This window comes from Drosophila sulfurigaster, chromosome 3 (genome assembly GCF_023558435.1).
Source record: "Drosophila sulfurigaster albostrigata strain 15112-1811.04 chromosome 3, ASM2355843v2, whole genome shotgun sequence".
NCBI classification, from domain to species: Eukaryota; Metazoa; Arthropoda; class Insecta; order Diptera; family Drosophilidae; genus Drosophila; species Drosophila sulfurigaster.
The window spans coordinates 31,641,261-31,656,068 of record NC_084883.1 but is presented as its reverse complement, the minus strand read 5'-3'; the positions used below and the strand labels follow the sequence as shown (position 1 = coordinate 31,656,068).

Genomic DNA, 14,808 nt, shown 5'->3' with positions numbered 1-14,808 from the left:
TATCGATATGGCAATTGTGCGAGGGCTGCACAGCAACTCAAAACAATGCAATTCCAATTGGAGTGCATCAATTTATATTATTCATATTATATCAATATATCAAAAGATAATTAACTGCTCGAGTGTGCACATAAAAATAATATAATTAAAAAATAAAGAATGTATAAAACGATGGCTGCCGTAACGTGCATTGCCCTTTAAAGCAGCTAAAATATACGGGTATATTGCTAGTAGTCACTAAACACAGCTGCTGCAGCGGCGATTTCTTTTGTTTATTTATCTTTTGCGCAAAAACAAACTAAATTAAAGTTGTAGTGCAATGGATATTAGCGCAGATGTGACTGCTATTGTAGGACAAGCACCGGAATGGAATTTTGCTGGTGATTGTGCATTGCTGGAGCTAATGAAACGCATTTCGCAGGTGGGCGTGGAAAATAAGAGATAAAATTTGCAAATTAATGTTGTTCGTTGTTTACAGAATCTGCAAGAGAGCAGCGAACGCACCACTCAAAAATTTGATGAATTCGAGCGAAATGTGCGACTTGCGGATATTGCATTGGACAATGCCACCAATAGTTTGCGATCGCTGCAGTTTGGCCAGCAGTTTGTCGAGTATCGGGTGGAAGAGGTGGACGACGATGACTTTGCCATGCCCGAGGAGCAGAGCACGAAACCAGCATTGCCGGCAAAAAGTAGCGAAGAGATGGCCAGCGAATTTCTGAACAACAATCTGCAAATGTTTCGCAAGAACTTTGAGCCACTGACAATCGAAGTGCCCGACTCGGATGACGAAGAAGAATGCGCTGCAAATCAAACGTAAGCAAGCATTTTGCAGTCGAATTTTGTTTAGTCTAAGCTCAACTCATTACAGCACCGTATTTCGTGCCAAGAATCCCTACGATGCCATTCCACTGCCTTATATTATTGGCTCCAAGGAGTGGCAAGAGCATAAATACGCTGGACTTTATGACAGTGCTGAGAACAGTGAAGATGAGCAACCAGAGCAGTTCTCTTCCAGCTCCTCTGACGAACTGGAAATTGTTGCTTCCAAAGCAATACCTAAAGCTCTGGCCTCGGACTCTTCGTCGCTGTCATCGCTGCCCAAGGAGCCGGTTATGAATGTGGTTGCTAAGCAAGCACCTCATCCTTCTCCTCCGCAGCCAGCTGTGCGCACCAAGGCCCAGCCACGTCCTATTATCAGCAGTCAACGAAATCCTCATGAACGTGATCTATTCTCTGCCTTACGTGCTTCGCCCCCTAGCGATGATCCTCCTTCAACGTCTTCATCGCTCAATTCCTCGCCAGCTATTTCGCATAGAACTGCAGCTGTCGCTGGCTTGCCTCGCAAGGATGCCTCGCTCAGCTCGAGCAGCAGCAGCGTAAGCAAGCCAATGTTGGCAGGTCGGCAATCGCCTCCCAAGCTCTTCGATGAGCCACCTCCAACTCCAATTGTAATACCAACTCCAGCTCCTACTCCAGCTAGAGAGGAAGTTGAGGTCAAACCCGTGGCAGCCGCCAGTCAAATTAAACGCAAGCCGGTGAATCTCTTCAATGACGATGAGTTCAATTCATTTATGTCCGAGATTGTGGACAAGGTGCAGTCGAAGTCTGGCGGTAATCAAACGCCAGCTAAAACGCTGGCTAAAGAACCAGCCAAGGTTATAAAAGCTGCTCCAGTCGAGGTTCAACCCGTTGCTAAGGCCAGCAAGCTTAATCTCTTCGATGATAGTCCACCATTGAGTCCCATTGTCACGCCGGTGCATAAACCAACTCAGGCTGCGCCAACTCCAGCTAAAACGCTGCCCACATCGCTGTTCGATGACAATCTCGACGATGACGACGACTTTCTGAGCTCCTTCGCCTCCAGAGCGAAGCCAGCATCTCAGGTAACTAGAACCTCGTTGTTCGACGATGATGACGACGATGATTTGGACATCGATGATATATTTGCGAAGAAGCCAAAGGTGGCGTTGCCAGCCCAGAAGCCAATAACAAAAACATCGCTCTTTGACGACGATAAGGAGGACAGTATGAAGGATATTTTTGGTGCTAAGAAACAGGATCCAATGAAATCACTGCAGAAGGAAGAACAGGTTGCAATTCAACCCAAGGCGATTCCGAAAACGTCCCTGTTTGACGATGAAGAGGAGGAAAGCGATGTTAAGGATATATTTGGTGCATCGAAACCTGCTATACAGCCAGCTATGCAACAGGTTAAAAAGACGGAACAAGATGTTGTAATCGCACCCAAAACTATAGCAAAAACAGGGTTATTCGATGATGAAGTGCAAGATGACAATGTCAAGGATATATTTGGTGCTGCTGCAGAGCAAGTTAAGCAAGAAGAACAACACGTGAAACAGGATGTCACAATTCCACCCAAAACGAAAGCAAAAATTGCGCTATTTGACGATGATGAAGAGGAGGATAATGTAAAGGATATATTTGGTACAAAAGCAACAGAACCGTCGGTTAAACAGCAGACGGAGAAAAAGGAGAAGGATGTGGAAATCCAAACTAAAGCGATACCAAAAAGCTCACTATTCGACGATGGTGATGATGAGGATAATATGAAAGATATATTTGGCGGAAGTGCAGCAAAAACAACTTCACAGAAACAGCAAGTAACAATTCAACCAAAAATTGTTTCTAAGCCTTCGCTGTTTGATGATGATGATGAGAAGGAGGAGGACAATGTCAAGGATATATTTGGAGCTACAGCTAAGTCCGAGGAGCAGCGAAAGGAGCAAGAGCTGCCATCTAGTGTACAGCACAAAAGTCTCTTTGATGATCTGGGCGATGACGATTTGTTCGGAACGCCAAAGTCCAACAAGAACGTATTTGCCGCTGATACAGAGAAGCGGAGTGAGATTATGGCAGTCAAAGAGGAACCTCCGGAAGACGATGTGCTACCAGAAGTGCCCCAGAAGGAGCATCCAGAAATTGAAGCTGCGGAGACGTCAGAGACTAAATTTAAGGAAATTGCAATTCCCAAAGCGGATCTATTCAGTGATGACTTCAGCGATGAGGAGCCCATTACAAAGATCGTAGAAGCCACTGCAACAAGTGAAATTATAAATAAATCCAAAGAGATTATAGAGAATGCAGAGCCAACGAACATTAAAGAAGACGTAGAATTTAAGGATCAAACTGAAGAGGAGCTGCTGCCAGAGGATGTTGTCTTGGATGACATGCTTGGCAAATTCGCCGACACACGGGATGCTGTTCAAGCAGCTGAGTTGCTGCAGGATCCGATCATCAGTGTGGTGGCCGATGTCAGCAATAAGAAGCCGAATAATGAATCACAAATGCCTCCTCCAAAGTCGTTAGACATTGCAGCAGCACAGAAAATCATGCAAAACTATTCAAGTCTGTTCTCAGATGAGCCGCCGGATGACAGCGAGTTCTTTCAAACGCTGGGCACCAGCAGCCTGAACAGCTTAAGTGCCTCCAAGATGTTCGACAATGAACACGACTTCTTTGAGCCCAGTCTGCCGGCGCTGCCCAAATCAGCGGAGCAGCCTGTAGAGCAATCGAATAGTGATTATGGCGGCATGCGTTTGTTTAGCGATGTGCCACCCGAAGATGATGGCGAAGAGCAGCCTGCTATTGCTCCTGTGCAACGACAGAGTGTGCCAATTGCAGACGGCGTTGCCACCAAGCGAATACACACCATCTTCTACGATGACTTCAGCGAAACTGCCAGGGCAACGCCCGAGAAGAAACTAGAGGTGCAGACTAAGCCAAGGACTGAGGAACAGTCTAAGACACAAGTTGAGAAACAAACTAAGACCCAAGTTGAGGAACAGTCTAAGCCAAAAGCTGAATCTCAGCGAGAGACACAAACCAAGTCTCAATCCACTAAGGAATCCGCTGATGTTGTGGACAGAAGTGTGCCCAGTAATAGCTCCGACCTTAAGAAACCAACGTCCCCCGTTAAGAAATTGCAAATGCCCAACATCAACATCAATGTGAAGGCGTTGCTGCCTGGCGCTGGAACGCTGCCCAAGTTACCCAAGAAGCAACAAGAAGAGCAAGTTAAAGAACAGACAAACAATGAAGTTAAAGATGAAACTATAGATCGCCCAAAGGAGCAAGCGAGGCACACTGTAGTGAAGAAACAGGAAAAGTCCAGCGCCAGCTCAGCGGATGCAGAAAATATTTTGCAGTGCGTGGGCAAGACACGAGCTCGAGGTCCTGCGCGACGTCCCTCGACGCGGCGTGCGCGTCAAGAGAGCTATGCCAAGTCGTTGCAGGAACAGCATGAAGTAGAAACTGCACCTTCTTCCTCACCTTCAACCAACATTCCCAGCCAACAAAACAGCTTGGAGCGTGATGACAGCATTGATAAGTCCAAGTCAGCGGCTCCAGCTAAGCAGACTGCCTCATTTCTGGAGAGCGACGACGATGCCGACGATGCGCTCTTTGGGGCGGTTAAGAAGTTGCCAGTAGTTGCGCCAGCTGCCACTCCGGTTGCTCTGCTGTCCACGCAACCGCCGGAGGATGAGCACAAGCCAGTTGACAAGCCACACAAAGTGGCTGCTTCATTTTTGGATAGTGACGATGATGACAGCGGCTTTCTGTTTAGTCCACCGACTGCTACTCCAGCTGTCGCTTCCAACATTGACGGCAAATCCACAACTAAATCCAGTGCCTTAAAGCAGGTCTCATTCTTGGATAGTGATGAGGCGGAAAGAAAGGTGAAAGCAGCTACAGTTCCACCAAAGTCTGTTCAAGCTGCTGCTAAGGATGTACCATCTTCTACTCCAGTTACTGCTCCTGTTACTGCTCCAGTTTCAGTTACTAATCCACTTTCTGTTCCAGCTGCTTCGTCAGTTGGTCCTACAGTTACAGTTCAAGCTCAGACTGTTCCATCTGCTGCACCAACTGTTGCTCTGCCCAAGCAGCAACTGGCAGTAAAAGCAACAACTACTTCAGCTGCGCTGACAAACAGACCACCGACCAATTTTAAATCTTTCCTGGACAGCGATGATGATGATGATACGCTTTTCAGTTCCTTGCCAAAGCCTGCAACTATTCCTCCAGCTGCTGCTCCACAGGCAGCGAAAACTAAAAAAGCTGTAAAGAAAGTGGAGGAGAAACTCCAGATGCCAACTGCCGCTTCAGTTGCTACACAGAAATCAGAGCCACAAAAGCCAAAGGCCTCTAGCTCAAACAAGCTCTTTGATGACAGCGATGATGATGAGGATCTGTTTGGCGGCGGCAACGCAAAAGCAGCAACAACTGTGCAGCCCACCAAAACGAAAGCTTCTTTATTTGACAACAGCGACAGTGAGAAGGAGGCACCACCGAAAGCATTGACAACCAAAGTCAAGTTGCCAACGAAGCCAAGCAAAAGTCTCTTTAGCGATGATGAGGACGATGATGATCTGTTTGGCAGTGGAGCAGGAACAAAGCGAGCTGCTATCCCCAGCCAAGCAAAGCCAGCACAAGTTGCAAAGCGTCAGCCACCCAAGACCAGCAACAAGCAATCCAAGCCTGGCAAACAGCAGGCGAAGCCTTTGCCCAGCTCGGGATCAGGAAATTCAGACAATCCTCTGGCGGATCTGTTGGGTCCGTAGAAAAACAACGAAAAGTGCAACATTTGATTACATTTTATTACTAAAAGTATGTATTTACAGTTATTAATTTGTTGTTGTTGTATCGTAAAATAAACTATGCTACAGAAACCAGTTTTGTTTTAAAATTCGTTAACCTAAAATTTTGCAGAGTTGCTATTTAATTACTTTCGCCATTGCAATCACTTGACTAATTACCTCGATTAAGCTAGTAATTAATAGTTTAATTATTCTTTTAATTACTTAAGTAATTGCAAATGATGGCAGCTGTGGTACAGTCAAACATCGCTAAGTGGAAGAGTGTTCTTATCAAATCTATGTTGTGTGCAAATTGAAAATGCAATACTATTTCATATAATCAGAATTTGTTTAAAGTTGAATGATATGATACAGACTTGCAGGAAAAGTTTTCCTTAAAGAAAATCTGTATTCTTTTTAATCTACATTTTACTTATTGCCCTGTACGTTGTTCTTCCTCGCGGCTATACAATATGCTCTCCCCTCTTTGTGATGCTTTGATCACCAATTTTTGTTTTTCTATATAGAAAATATACTCGGCTGGCAAACTTAGCAATTAAGTAATATGTTTTCTCTTCTCTACTATAATCATTAAAATAATATAAACATCTTTCTGTATATGACTTAACTGCTTGTTTTTACCTTCAAAATGAGATTCTTGTAGCGAAGTTTGACTGCAAGTAGTTGCCGAAAGAGTTTTTAAGGATCACAACTCTGCTTTTCGTTGTGGGATCGAGGGCAGTTCGTAGTCGAAGAAGGCTGACTGATTAGGCCTTTTAATGGGAATGCTACAACTAGGAATAAGTATTCATAAAAACGTTAGTTGACGAACTGAACTTGAACTGAGTTAGTTTGTGGCTCTTTGGTCGTTATGCCGATGCCTCGGAATGTCATTTGTGATAGTCGAACGTTTCTTTCCTTCTTTCTGTTTGTTATAACCTACATAGCTAATGAGTAATGAGTATGCGAAATAGTTTTCAATGACTTGGAACTTAGTCTAACGTTGCAAGCGAATGCCACCTAGAGAGCCACATCTCGGTATTTGCGATAGTCGTCCGATTCGTTGCCCAGCGACAACTTGCTGTTGGCCGTAATATATGGATTGGCATAGTTGGCATAGCCGAAGCCGCCGTAGTACTGCAATTGCTGTTGGGAGCCGCGACGCTGCAGCGGTTGAGCCAACACTGTGTGTCCTCCCGTCGAGCTGCAGGCGGAGGGACGACGATAGAGTCCAGCGGCCGCTGCTGCCGCTGCTTGTTGCTGCAGTGGATTGTTGAGCAGCATGGCCAGATAGTATTGCTGCTGTTGCGTGTAGTTCTGCAGCAGATTGTTGCCATAGGCGGCCAGATCGTTCTGCACCTTGTTGATGCCATCGAGATTCTCCAGCGAGATGCAGTTGCGCGCCAGCTTCGTTGGATGTCCGCCACGTTGAGCTGCCGCCGCCGCAGCTGCTGCCTGCTGCTGATGATGATGCTGATAGTGACGCAGCTGAGCCGGCGGTGGCGTCAGCTGCTTGGGCTCAATGGAACAATAGATTGGATCGTTGCTGGTGGAACCAATCAACGAGGGCGGCGATGGTTTGTGCGAGTCTTGCAGATTGTTCTTCAGATCATCGATTGTGATGTTAAAGTACTTGGCATTCTTGTCCTCCGTGTCTAGCACATGTCGCGGATTGTACATACCCGGCAGAGTGCAGCGCAGATCCATTAGCGACTGGGCGCGATGACTGCCATTGTTGCCTCCGCCGCCTCCTCCACTGTTGCGTTGTGCTTGCAACATGTTGCCATTAGTGAACTGCTGAGCCAACGCTGGAGCAAACATGCTGGCATTGAACTCGTTCTGCGAGCCAAAGAGTGAAGCTGCGCCATTGACATGATGATTGTTGAGTCCAGTGCCCAAAGGCAGCTTTGTCTCATCGCACAACTGATAGCCGGCATTCTCAAAGCCACTCAAACGCTGGCTGGAACGCCGTGAGTCCGCCTTAGTCATGGGGACGCTTGGGGCCGGAGTCTGCAGCGAGAGACGCGTGGCAAGTCCTTGTAATTGGTTGAGCACCTGCATCTCGCGACGCCACTTGATGCCGGTGGGTATGACACAGATGAGTGCCAGGCAATTGATGATCAGCCTGATCAGATAGGAAGTCAACTCAGTGAGTCCATGCACCGATTGCAGACCCTAGAAAAAAAAGTTCAATTAAAGCAAAGTTGAAAAAGTTAAAGCCATTGCAACTCACCCAATGCTGTGTGGTCATTAGCATCACCAGCACCAGCTCTGGAATGGAAAGCAGACCAATAACCACAGACCAGGCGAACAATGGCCAGCACAGGCCGCTGACGAGGCCATGGATCAGTATGGTGGTCGCCACAAACATCACGAAGTAGAGCGTGCACAGCGTGTAGGCGGCGATGGGAAGCTCCCCGTGCGCCTCCAGCAACCACGAGACCTCACATGAGAACGCCCCCAGATACACAATCTATGCCCAGGTGAAAATTGTGCGGTGTGCGGCAAAAGAAAAGCGGAAAGCGAAAACATCAGTGTTAACGTTAACATACAAATCAAATGCAAACAAAAAACATTCAAATGAAAATGAAAAACGCAAATGAAATGCAAAAATAAACAAAACGGAATTGGAGTAGCAATTGGGGTTGCAAATGCAGATGTAGCAACTAATGGAGATGGAAATGAGGAGGGAAATGGAGCTGCACTTGCACAACTGGCTGTTGTCAGTTGGCAGTTGTTTAAAAAGCGGAGACACTCTTGCTCCGCAATCATCCATCAATCAATTAATGAGCTCTTCGCTTGTCGGTTGTCGCTTGTCTCGCTGTCGCGATGTCCATTTTGTCTGACTTGCTGTCAAATTGTTGTCACGAACATCCGAACGAATTCCACGGCAAAAGTAAGAGTGTTGCGCAGACGAGTTTGCTCGACCATGCGGCACCCTGTTTAGTTTATTTCTTACGCACAATTAATCGGTTAAATACCGTAGAGAAACCGGTGAGAGTCGAAGGCCTATGTTAGGTCTCATTTATCTGTGATATGCCTTGAATATTTCGTTTCATAAAATATTTCGTTTCATAGAAATAAATAAAGTATGAACCAATGTAATCTAAATAGTTTTACCTTGGTTAATTCTTTTTATACAAATGGTTTCTTAACAAAAGATTGGCATTGTGAAGTTCTTTTCCAACATATATTTAATAAAATTAACAGATTCGGGCAACAATTACAATTTACATTAATCTAAATAGTGGAGAGATTTTTTTATTGTTTAGAACTGCACTATAGAAATCAAAATAAAAATCATATATTATCAATCAACTAACTTTCTTCTTTAAATTCGTTAGCTTATTAACAATTATTTGACTGTCATATAATAAATAAGCATATATTTCTGATACTAAAAGATGAATACTAATATTTTAGCTACATATTTATTTACATATTATTGCATTCCTTATTCTTCCCTCTATCTTCGCTTCTAGGGTATTAGCTTTACCATTCTTCCCTCTTTCACTACTCCCATTAATACTTGAACTATAAGCATAATTCCATTAAAAATTATTGCTTCAATATTTAGCTCAATTGCCACTTAAGAGTAGCCAACAACTTTGTTGTCTTAAGCTTATTACAGGGTAGACAAAGTTGAAAATTTAACAGTTTTTTGTGCAAAACGATTTCATTTCATTTTCACTTAATGGTACAATAATGTTTCTCTCGTCTTTCGGGCAGACTGATAACGGTACCCACACCAAACAGACGAGACGAGAAGCGAGACGTGAGATGGGTGAAGAGACGTTCAAGTTGTTCATCTTTCAAGCTAAATGTATGAAGAGTAAATCACGATTGGTTTACTTACCAGCAAGAGGCCCGCTGCCACGCAGCAGATAATGAATAGATTCGCCTTTATAAAGCGTTCCATGATGCGTTCGTTCCAAAAGTTTTGTATGCCGTTGCCGTTGCTCTTGCCGCTGCCGTTGCCCGGCGGCCGTTTGGGCTTCTTGAACGAGGACGGCGAATGCGTTTCACTGGCCTTCTGATAATTCATTATCGTAATGCGGTGTTGATGTTGGCCAAAAAGAAAATAAGCTTCGTGTTTGGTACGATTCGGTTCGGTTCGGTTTGATTTCGTTTTTTTTTTTAGATTTCGACCAAGCACTTGCCGGAGCCGGCCTTGAAGCAGCTGAAGTAGCAGGTCAGTGGTGCGAGGCGATGACAAGCAAGTTCTAGTTCTAGATGGATTGTGGATAGATGCTTCAATGGTATTCAATGAGTTTTCAGTACGAAATGGGAAAGCGTTAAGCGGCCTAATTGAGCCTTGTCATGGTGTCTCGCCTGAGTTTCGTTGCTCTGAAAATGGAATTGGAAATGGAAATGAAGATGTTAGTGATGTGTGTATGAGAGTGTGAATAGTTTGTTTGTTTGTTGTGGCCACTGTGATGCTACACATATATAGTGAGTGCCTAAAAGCAAAACTCAACACAAAAGACTTAGGCAACGAACTTGTTTCGCGGTCAACTAACGGCATGTGCTCGCTGTGTTTTGTAGTCTTCACATTCACATTCAGATGCAGATTCGGATTCAGAGTCAGATCTTTAGCTATCGACCAGAAGGTTTTCACTTTTCAACCAGTTTCGCTCAGCTGGCAGCTGGCAAAGTTCGTTGCCTAAGTCTTTTGTTCTAGTCCAGCTAATTTATGTCAGCCACAGCAGAAGCTTCGCTCGTCAGCAAAATGATTAACTACTTATGTCATGAAGTCGTGTGCAAATCTTAAATAAATAATCAATTATAATCGAGGCACACACACACACACTCACAATCGTAGACACGCCAGCGCAGCACTTGACAGCAATTTAAGTGGGGCTTAGTCAACCATTTTGTAATCGCACTATTATAGCAAAGCGAAGCGTTAGACAGACGTCGTCATCATCAGAATGGGAGACACTGTCAATGCCATCAACAGGTGCGCCATCATCATAACGATATTACAATGATCATCCTCTGTGCGTGGTGCGTGGGTGACACACGCAGCCAACGAACCAACCAACGTTGTCGTCTACTGGGTGCGATTGCCGTTGTTTGTCGCTTGTTGCCATTGCCATAAGCAGCAAGTCAAAGTTTTGTCATTGGCCGGATATGCGCGCCTTAAAGCAACAGGTCAGCGCCCCCCTCTTAGGAGGCATTCCCCCAATTGAGATTCCGCTAATGTTGTCTGCGCTTGCCCCGTTGACCGTTTGCCTGTGCCACACTTTCTTTTGGCCGGAAAGAATTGCAAGCCAAAAGAATTATTGCCCGCCTCCCTCCCTCTCTGTCTCTCTCTCCCTCCTCAGCTTGCTAATTCTTTACTGGCTATGCAAACATTGCGAGCGGTTCTCAAATTGTCCGGTTTTTGGGCAGTTGTCGAAACGAGTTTAGTGGCGAGTTACTCGCAATGCGGCTATTATTAGCACCACCACCAAACAGCACCACAATGAACAAAAAATAACAACAAATGGCTAAGGCAACAGCAGCGGATACAAATTGTTATCTCGCATTGCTTATTGCTTAAAAAATGTGTTAAGTAAAATATAACTAAATGGGAAGCAAGCGACAGATCAAGCGAGGGGTGCAGAGATAAAGCGGACGATGGTGAGAGAAATAGAGAGAAGCTGATAATGGGAGATAAATAGATCTCTATTGCGCCGCTGCTTAAATGCTCTTAGTCAATAGATCAGCGTGATTCGGAAATATTGCAAACTAAAAAAGAACATAAGAGGAAAAGACAACATCAAAATATTGACAATGTCAATTCTGAAAACAGTAACTCATTTCCTATATTTAATAATAAATGTGTCAAATGTTTCTTAGCTGGAGTTTTTTATGTTGATTGATTTTGGCTATTTATTCAAAGAATCTATTTGCCAATTGCAGATCTTATTTATTTAACTTTTCTGAATAACATTTTTGTGTTTAAACAATTTGTTGTAGTTGTTATACATTCTTTTCAAAATTTTATAAACAAACCTCAACTTCAATAGCAGATTAATAAATTCTTGTGTTTGCTTCAATCATCAATCTATTACTGATAGAAATTATTTAAAGGTATAAGTTATTTTTAACTTTGCTCTTCTGTCATAATATTTTTGTTAGCACTCCAACACTTTCTTTAGTTTAATATTTGATTTAAGTTAAACTTAACTGCAATAGAGCCCGTCGCATAGCATTTCCCGTTTTAAGTCTACATCATCTGCATATTTTGTGGATAATGTAAAAGTAATTACTAGGTTGTCAGATTAGAAAGCTCTCCCTCTCCCTCTATCTCTCCCGGCATGCGTTTCCAACGCCATTAACAAGTCACAAAGCTCTGAACAGCGGGAGAGTATGGCATCTCGCTTGCATGTTGAAGTATGCAAAATAAGAGTGTAAGGTAAGCGTGCCCTTGACTGCCACGCCCAGTCGTGGCGGCGTCTTTCAGCGGCTTAAAGAGTTAAGAGGAAAAAAGAGCGAAAAGAGTTACGAGCGTGCATGTAGTGACTGAGGGATTGGGATTACAAAATTATGTAGATGCCGCATAAATTGCTGTGAAATACGCGCCCAAATATTTCGAAATGGAAACAACAATTTGCATTGTGAGTGTGCGAGAGTGTGAGTATGCGAGTGTGTGTGTGTGTGTGAGAATCTGAATAAGTGTGCGAGTTGTTTATGAAATTATATATTAATTTTATTATTATGCATGACGACTGCAGAGCAGAGTAGAGCAGAGGTTGTTGTTATACATAGTTTACTCGCAAGAGTCGTGGCACTAAATGCTGTGGTGTTGCATTGCTGTGGCGTGTGACTGCTGCAGTGGCGAGTTCAATAGCATCGACAACAATCATCGTAGGCTTAAGTAATATTAACAATAACAAATGGCATGATCACCGCCAATGCATGAATAGACAACAATGCAGTCGGCGAAATAACTATTATGCAAATGCAAATGTGTCGAAAACCAAAAGCAAAAGCAGTAACGCAAAAAATCCAATAAAATCCAAATAAATAAATAAAATATGACTTTAGGAATTCGTTATTCGTATTCGAATTAAATAATGAAAGAAAAGAAACAGCAATAAATACAACACACACACACACACAAAAAAAAACAAGTAAGAAAGTTACAGTCGAGTGTGCTCGACTGTGAGATACCCGCTACCCATTTTTAATAAGGGCAAAATATTGCGGTATTATTTTCAAAATATACCGAAAATACTAAAAAATACTAAAAATATACCAAATGGTATGTTTGCTATATCAATATAGTACCGCATTCAAAATATACCATAGACGGCTCAATATACCAGATTGTCAGCCAAAGCAACTAAGACCCTTAGTAAATAGGCGTTTTTGCCCATACAAAAGTATTTCTTTAATAACTTCCACAATTTTTATCTGATCGCAACCAAATTTTCAGGAATCATAACTACTATAATTATTATTGTATATACCAAAATTCGTAACTTTAGCTTTAAAATTACGCTTGTTATTCGATTTTTTTTGATTTGCGGGGGCGGAAGTAGGCGTGGCAAAAATTTGAAACAAACTTGATCTGCGTGCAAACATAACAAATGCTGTCGAAAAAAAATTATAGCTCTATCTCTTACAGTCTCTGAGATCTAGGTGTTCATACGGACAGACGGACAGACACACAGACGGACAGACACACAGACGGACAGACGGACAGACGGACATGGCTCGATCGTCTCGGCTGTTGACGCTGATCAAGAATATATATACTTTATAGGGTCGGAGATGCCTCCTTCTACCTGTTACATACATTTCCTGTCGGCACAAAGTTATAATACCCTTCTACCCTATGGGTAGCGGGTATAATGAGTTGAGTGCGTTGCCGTTTTTGAATGCGTTTCAAAATGCAATAAAAATGTATTGTATTGAAGTTGCTATAGCTTTGATAGGTTTTACCTTTCACTTGCTGCCAGCGGTGGGGAGGGGGGCGGTTGGCATTAATCCGGCGTAAGTTACAGCAACAGTCGCAGCAGCAGCAACAGCAACTGAGAAGGGAGAAGACAAACACACACACGAATTGTAGAAATTATCGTTGAAGCAAGAAATGATTTCACATGCGCCACAGGGCCCAGCCCCGGCCTCACATCTCACACACACACACACACGCACGCACGCACACACATGGAGCACAGAAAAAAACGACGAGCGACAAATTGTTCAGCGTTGACTCATGCTGGGGGAGAAGTCGCTGTCACAGCCAGAGTCACAGACTTTGTTGCTATCGTTGCAGTATGCGGGCACAAGAAACAGACATCAATATTTGACATATGTGTGCCAGGGAAATGGCAAAGCGCTAGCGGAAAAACAACTCATCCGAGTAATGTAGTTTTTGCCGCTGTTGTTGTTGTTGGTGACCGCCAACGACTTTGCGCACTTGTTCTAACACTTTTACTACCATCCACAACCACACTTGGGCTAATTGAACGAGTTTCATTTGTTGTCTTCTTTTGTTGCTCACTTGAGCTAAAAGCGAAATGCACTTGAGCATAATTACGATTTGTTACAGTCGTTGTAATTGCGATTGTTTAATTGTCGCGCACAACGGTCAAAGTCGCTGTTGGCCAAAAAGCAACTCGCTGGCAGCTCTGGGTCAAGTCCGAGTTAAATGTGCGACGTGAGAACAGCGAAAAATCATGCGTAAAGACAACAATACTAAATATATGTACACTCACATTCACATACACAGATCGAGAGAGATATAATACACTGGAGTGGCGGAACCGTAACGTGCACGGCGTAACGGTTAACGGTTTAAGCCAGCGAGTGCGCGCTTCCAAACAGTTAAAAGTGAAAATCAAATGACTTAGGCAACGAACGCGCGCGCCTCAAGACTCGGACTCGACTCGCAATTCGTACTCTCAACTCACAACTCGACGCGTCAGCTGAGCTCAGCGGCTGCTCAACAACTGAAACATGCTCCAGCTCGTTGTTGCCGCCGCTTCTGTCGCTGTCGCTGCCGCAGTCGCGTCGCAGCTGCGCTTGAAAATAAAAAACTTATTATCATTTTTATTTGATTAATTCTCTCTCGTGCGCTTGTTCTCTCACTTGCGCTGCGTCTTCAGCTTCCAGCTTGCTGCAGTTCGAACAATTAAAAAAACAAAACTTAATTTCTAGTTGCCGCCGGAGAGGGTCATTCTCTCTTAGGTCATGCAACATTTGCATAATTTGATTC

General features: G+C 43.8%; 2 protein-coding genes across 6 annotated transcripts; one reads left to right on the top strand and one right to left on the bottom strand.

Moving 5' to 3' along the window:
- Positions 1-19: 19 nt before the first annotated feature.
- Positions 20-5,857, top strand: LOC133842452 (WASH complex subunit 2). Of its 2 annotated transcripts, XM_062275537.1 has the most exons (4): positions 20-421; positions 479-816; positions 872-3,773; positions 3,834-5,857. In XM_062275537.1, the coding sequence occupies exons 1-4, from the start codon at positions 320-322 to the stop codon at positions 5,580-5,582; spliced, it is 5,091 nt and encodes a 1,696-aa protein (XP_062131521.1). In that variant the 5' UTR covers positions 20-319; the 3' UTR covers positions 5,583-5,857. The 2 variants fall into 2 exon arrangements, with proteins under 2 accessions (XP_062131521.1, XP_062131520.1); XM_062275536.1 differs by having other exon boundaries at positions 22-421; positions 872-5,857.
- A 165-nt stretch (positions 5,858-6,022) lies between these two features.
- LOC133842458 (uncharacterized) lies at positions 6,023-14,547 on the bottom strand. Of its 4 annotated transcripts, none has more exons than XM_062275545.1 (5): positions 14,309-14,547; positions 13,533-13,621; positions 9,454-9,944; positions 7,831-8,070; positions 6,023-7,772 (listed from the first exon to the last, which is right to left on the bottom strand). In XM_062275545.1, exons 3-5 carry the CDS (start codon positions 9,640-9,642, stop codon positions 6,618-6,620), a joined length of 1,584 nt encoding a protein of 527 aa, XP_062131529.1. In that variant the 5' UTR covers positions 9,643-9,944; positions 13,533-13,621; positions 14,309-14,547; the 3' UTR covers positions 6,023-6,617. The 4 variants fall into 4 exon arrangements, with proteins under 4 accessions (XP_062131529.1, XP_062131531.1, XP_062131530.1 ...); XM_062275547.1 differs by having other exon boundaries at positions 14,319-14,547; XM_062275548.1 differs by having other exon boundaries at positions 6,024-7,772; positions 9,454-9,630.
- Positions 14,548-14,808: the final 261 nt, after the last annotated feature.

Excerpts from the sequence above, each read along its gene's own strand:
- LOC133842452 (XM_062275536.1), top strand. The coding sequence starts at position 320 with ATGGATATTAGCGCAGATGTGACTGCTATTGTAGGACAAGCACCGGAA. Across the intron at positions 422-478 it reads TAATGAAACGCATTTCGCAG|AATCTGCAAGAGAGCAGCGA; the intron begins GTGGGCGTGGAA and ends CGTTGTTTACAG. Across the intron at positions 817-871 it reads GAATGCGCTGCAAATCAAAC|CACCGTATTTCGTGCCAAGA; the intron begins GTAAGCAAGCAT and ends AACTCATTACAG.
- LOC133842458 (XM_062275545.1), bottom strand. The coding sequence starts at position 9,642 with ATGAATTATCAGAAGGCCAGTGAAACGCATTCGCCGTCCTCGTTCAAG. Across the intron at positions 8,071-9,453 it reads TGGCAGCGGGCCTCTTGCTG|ATTGTGTATCTGGGGGCGTT; the intron begins GTAAGTAAACCA and ends ACCTGGGCATAG. Across the intron at positions 7,773-7,830 it reads TAATGACCACACAGCATTGG|GGTCTGCAATCGGTGCATGG; the intron begins GTGAGTTGCAAT and ends TTTTTTTTCTAG.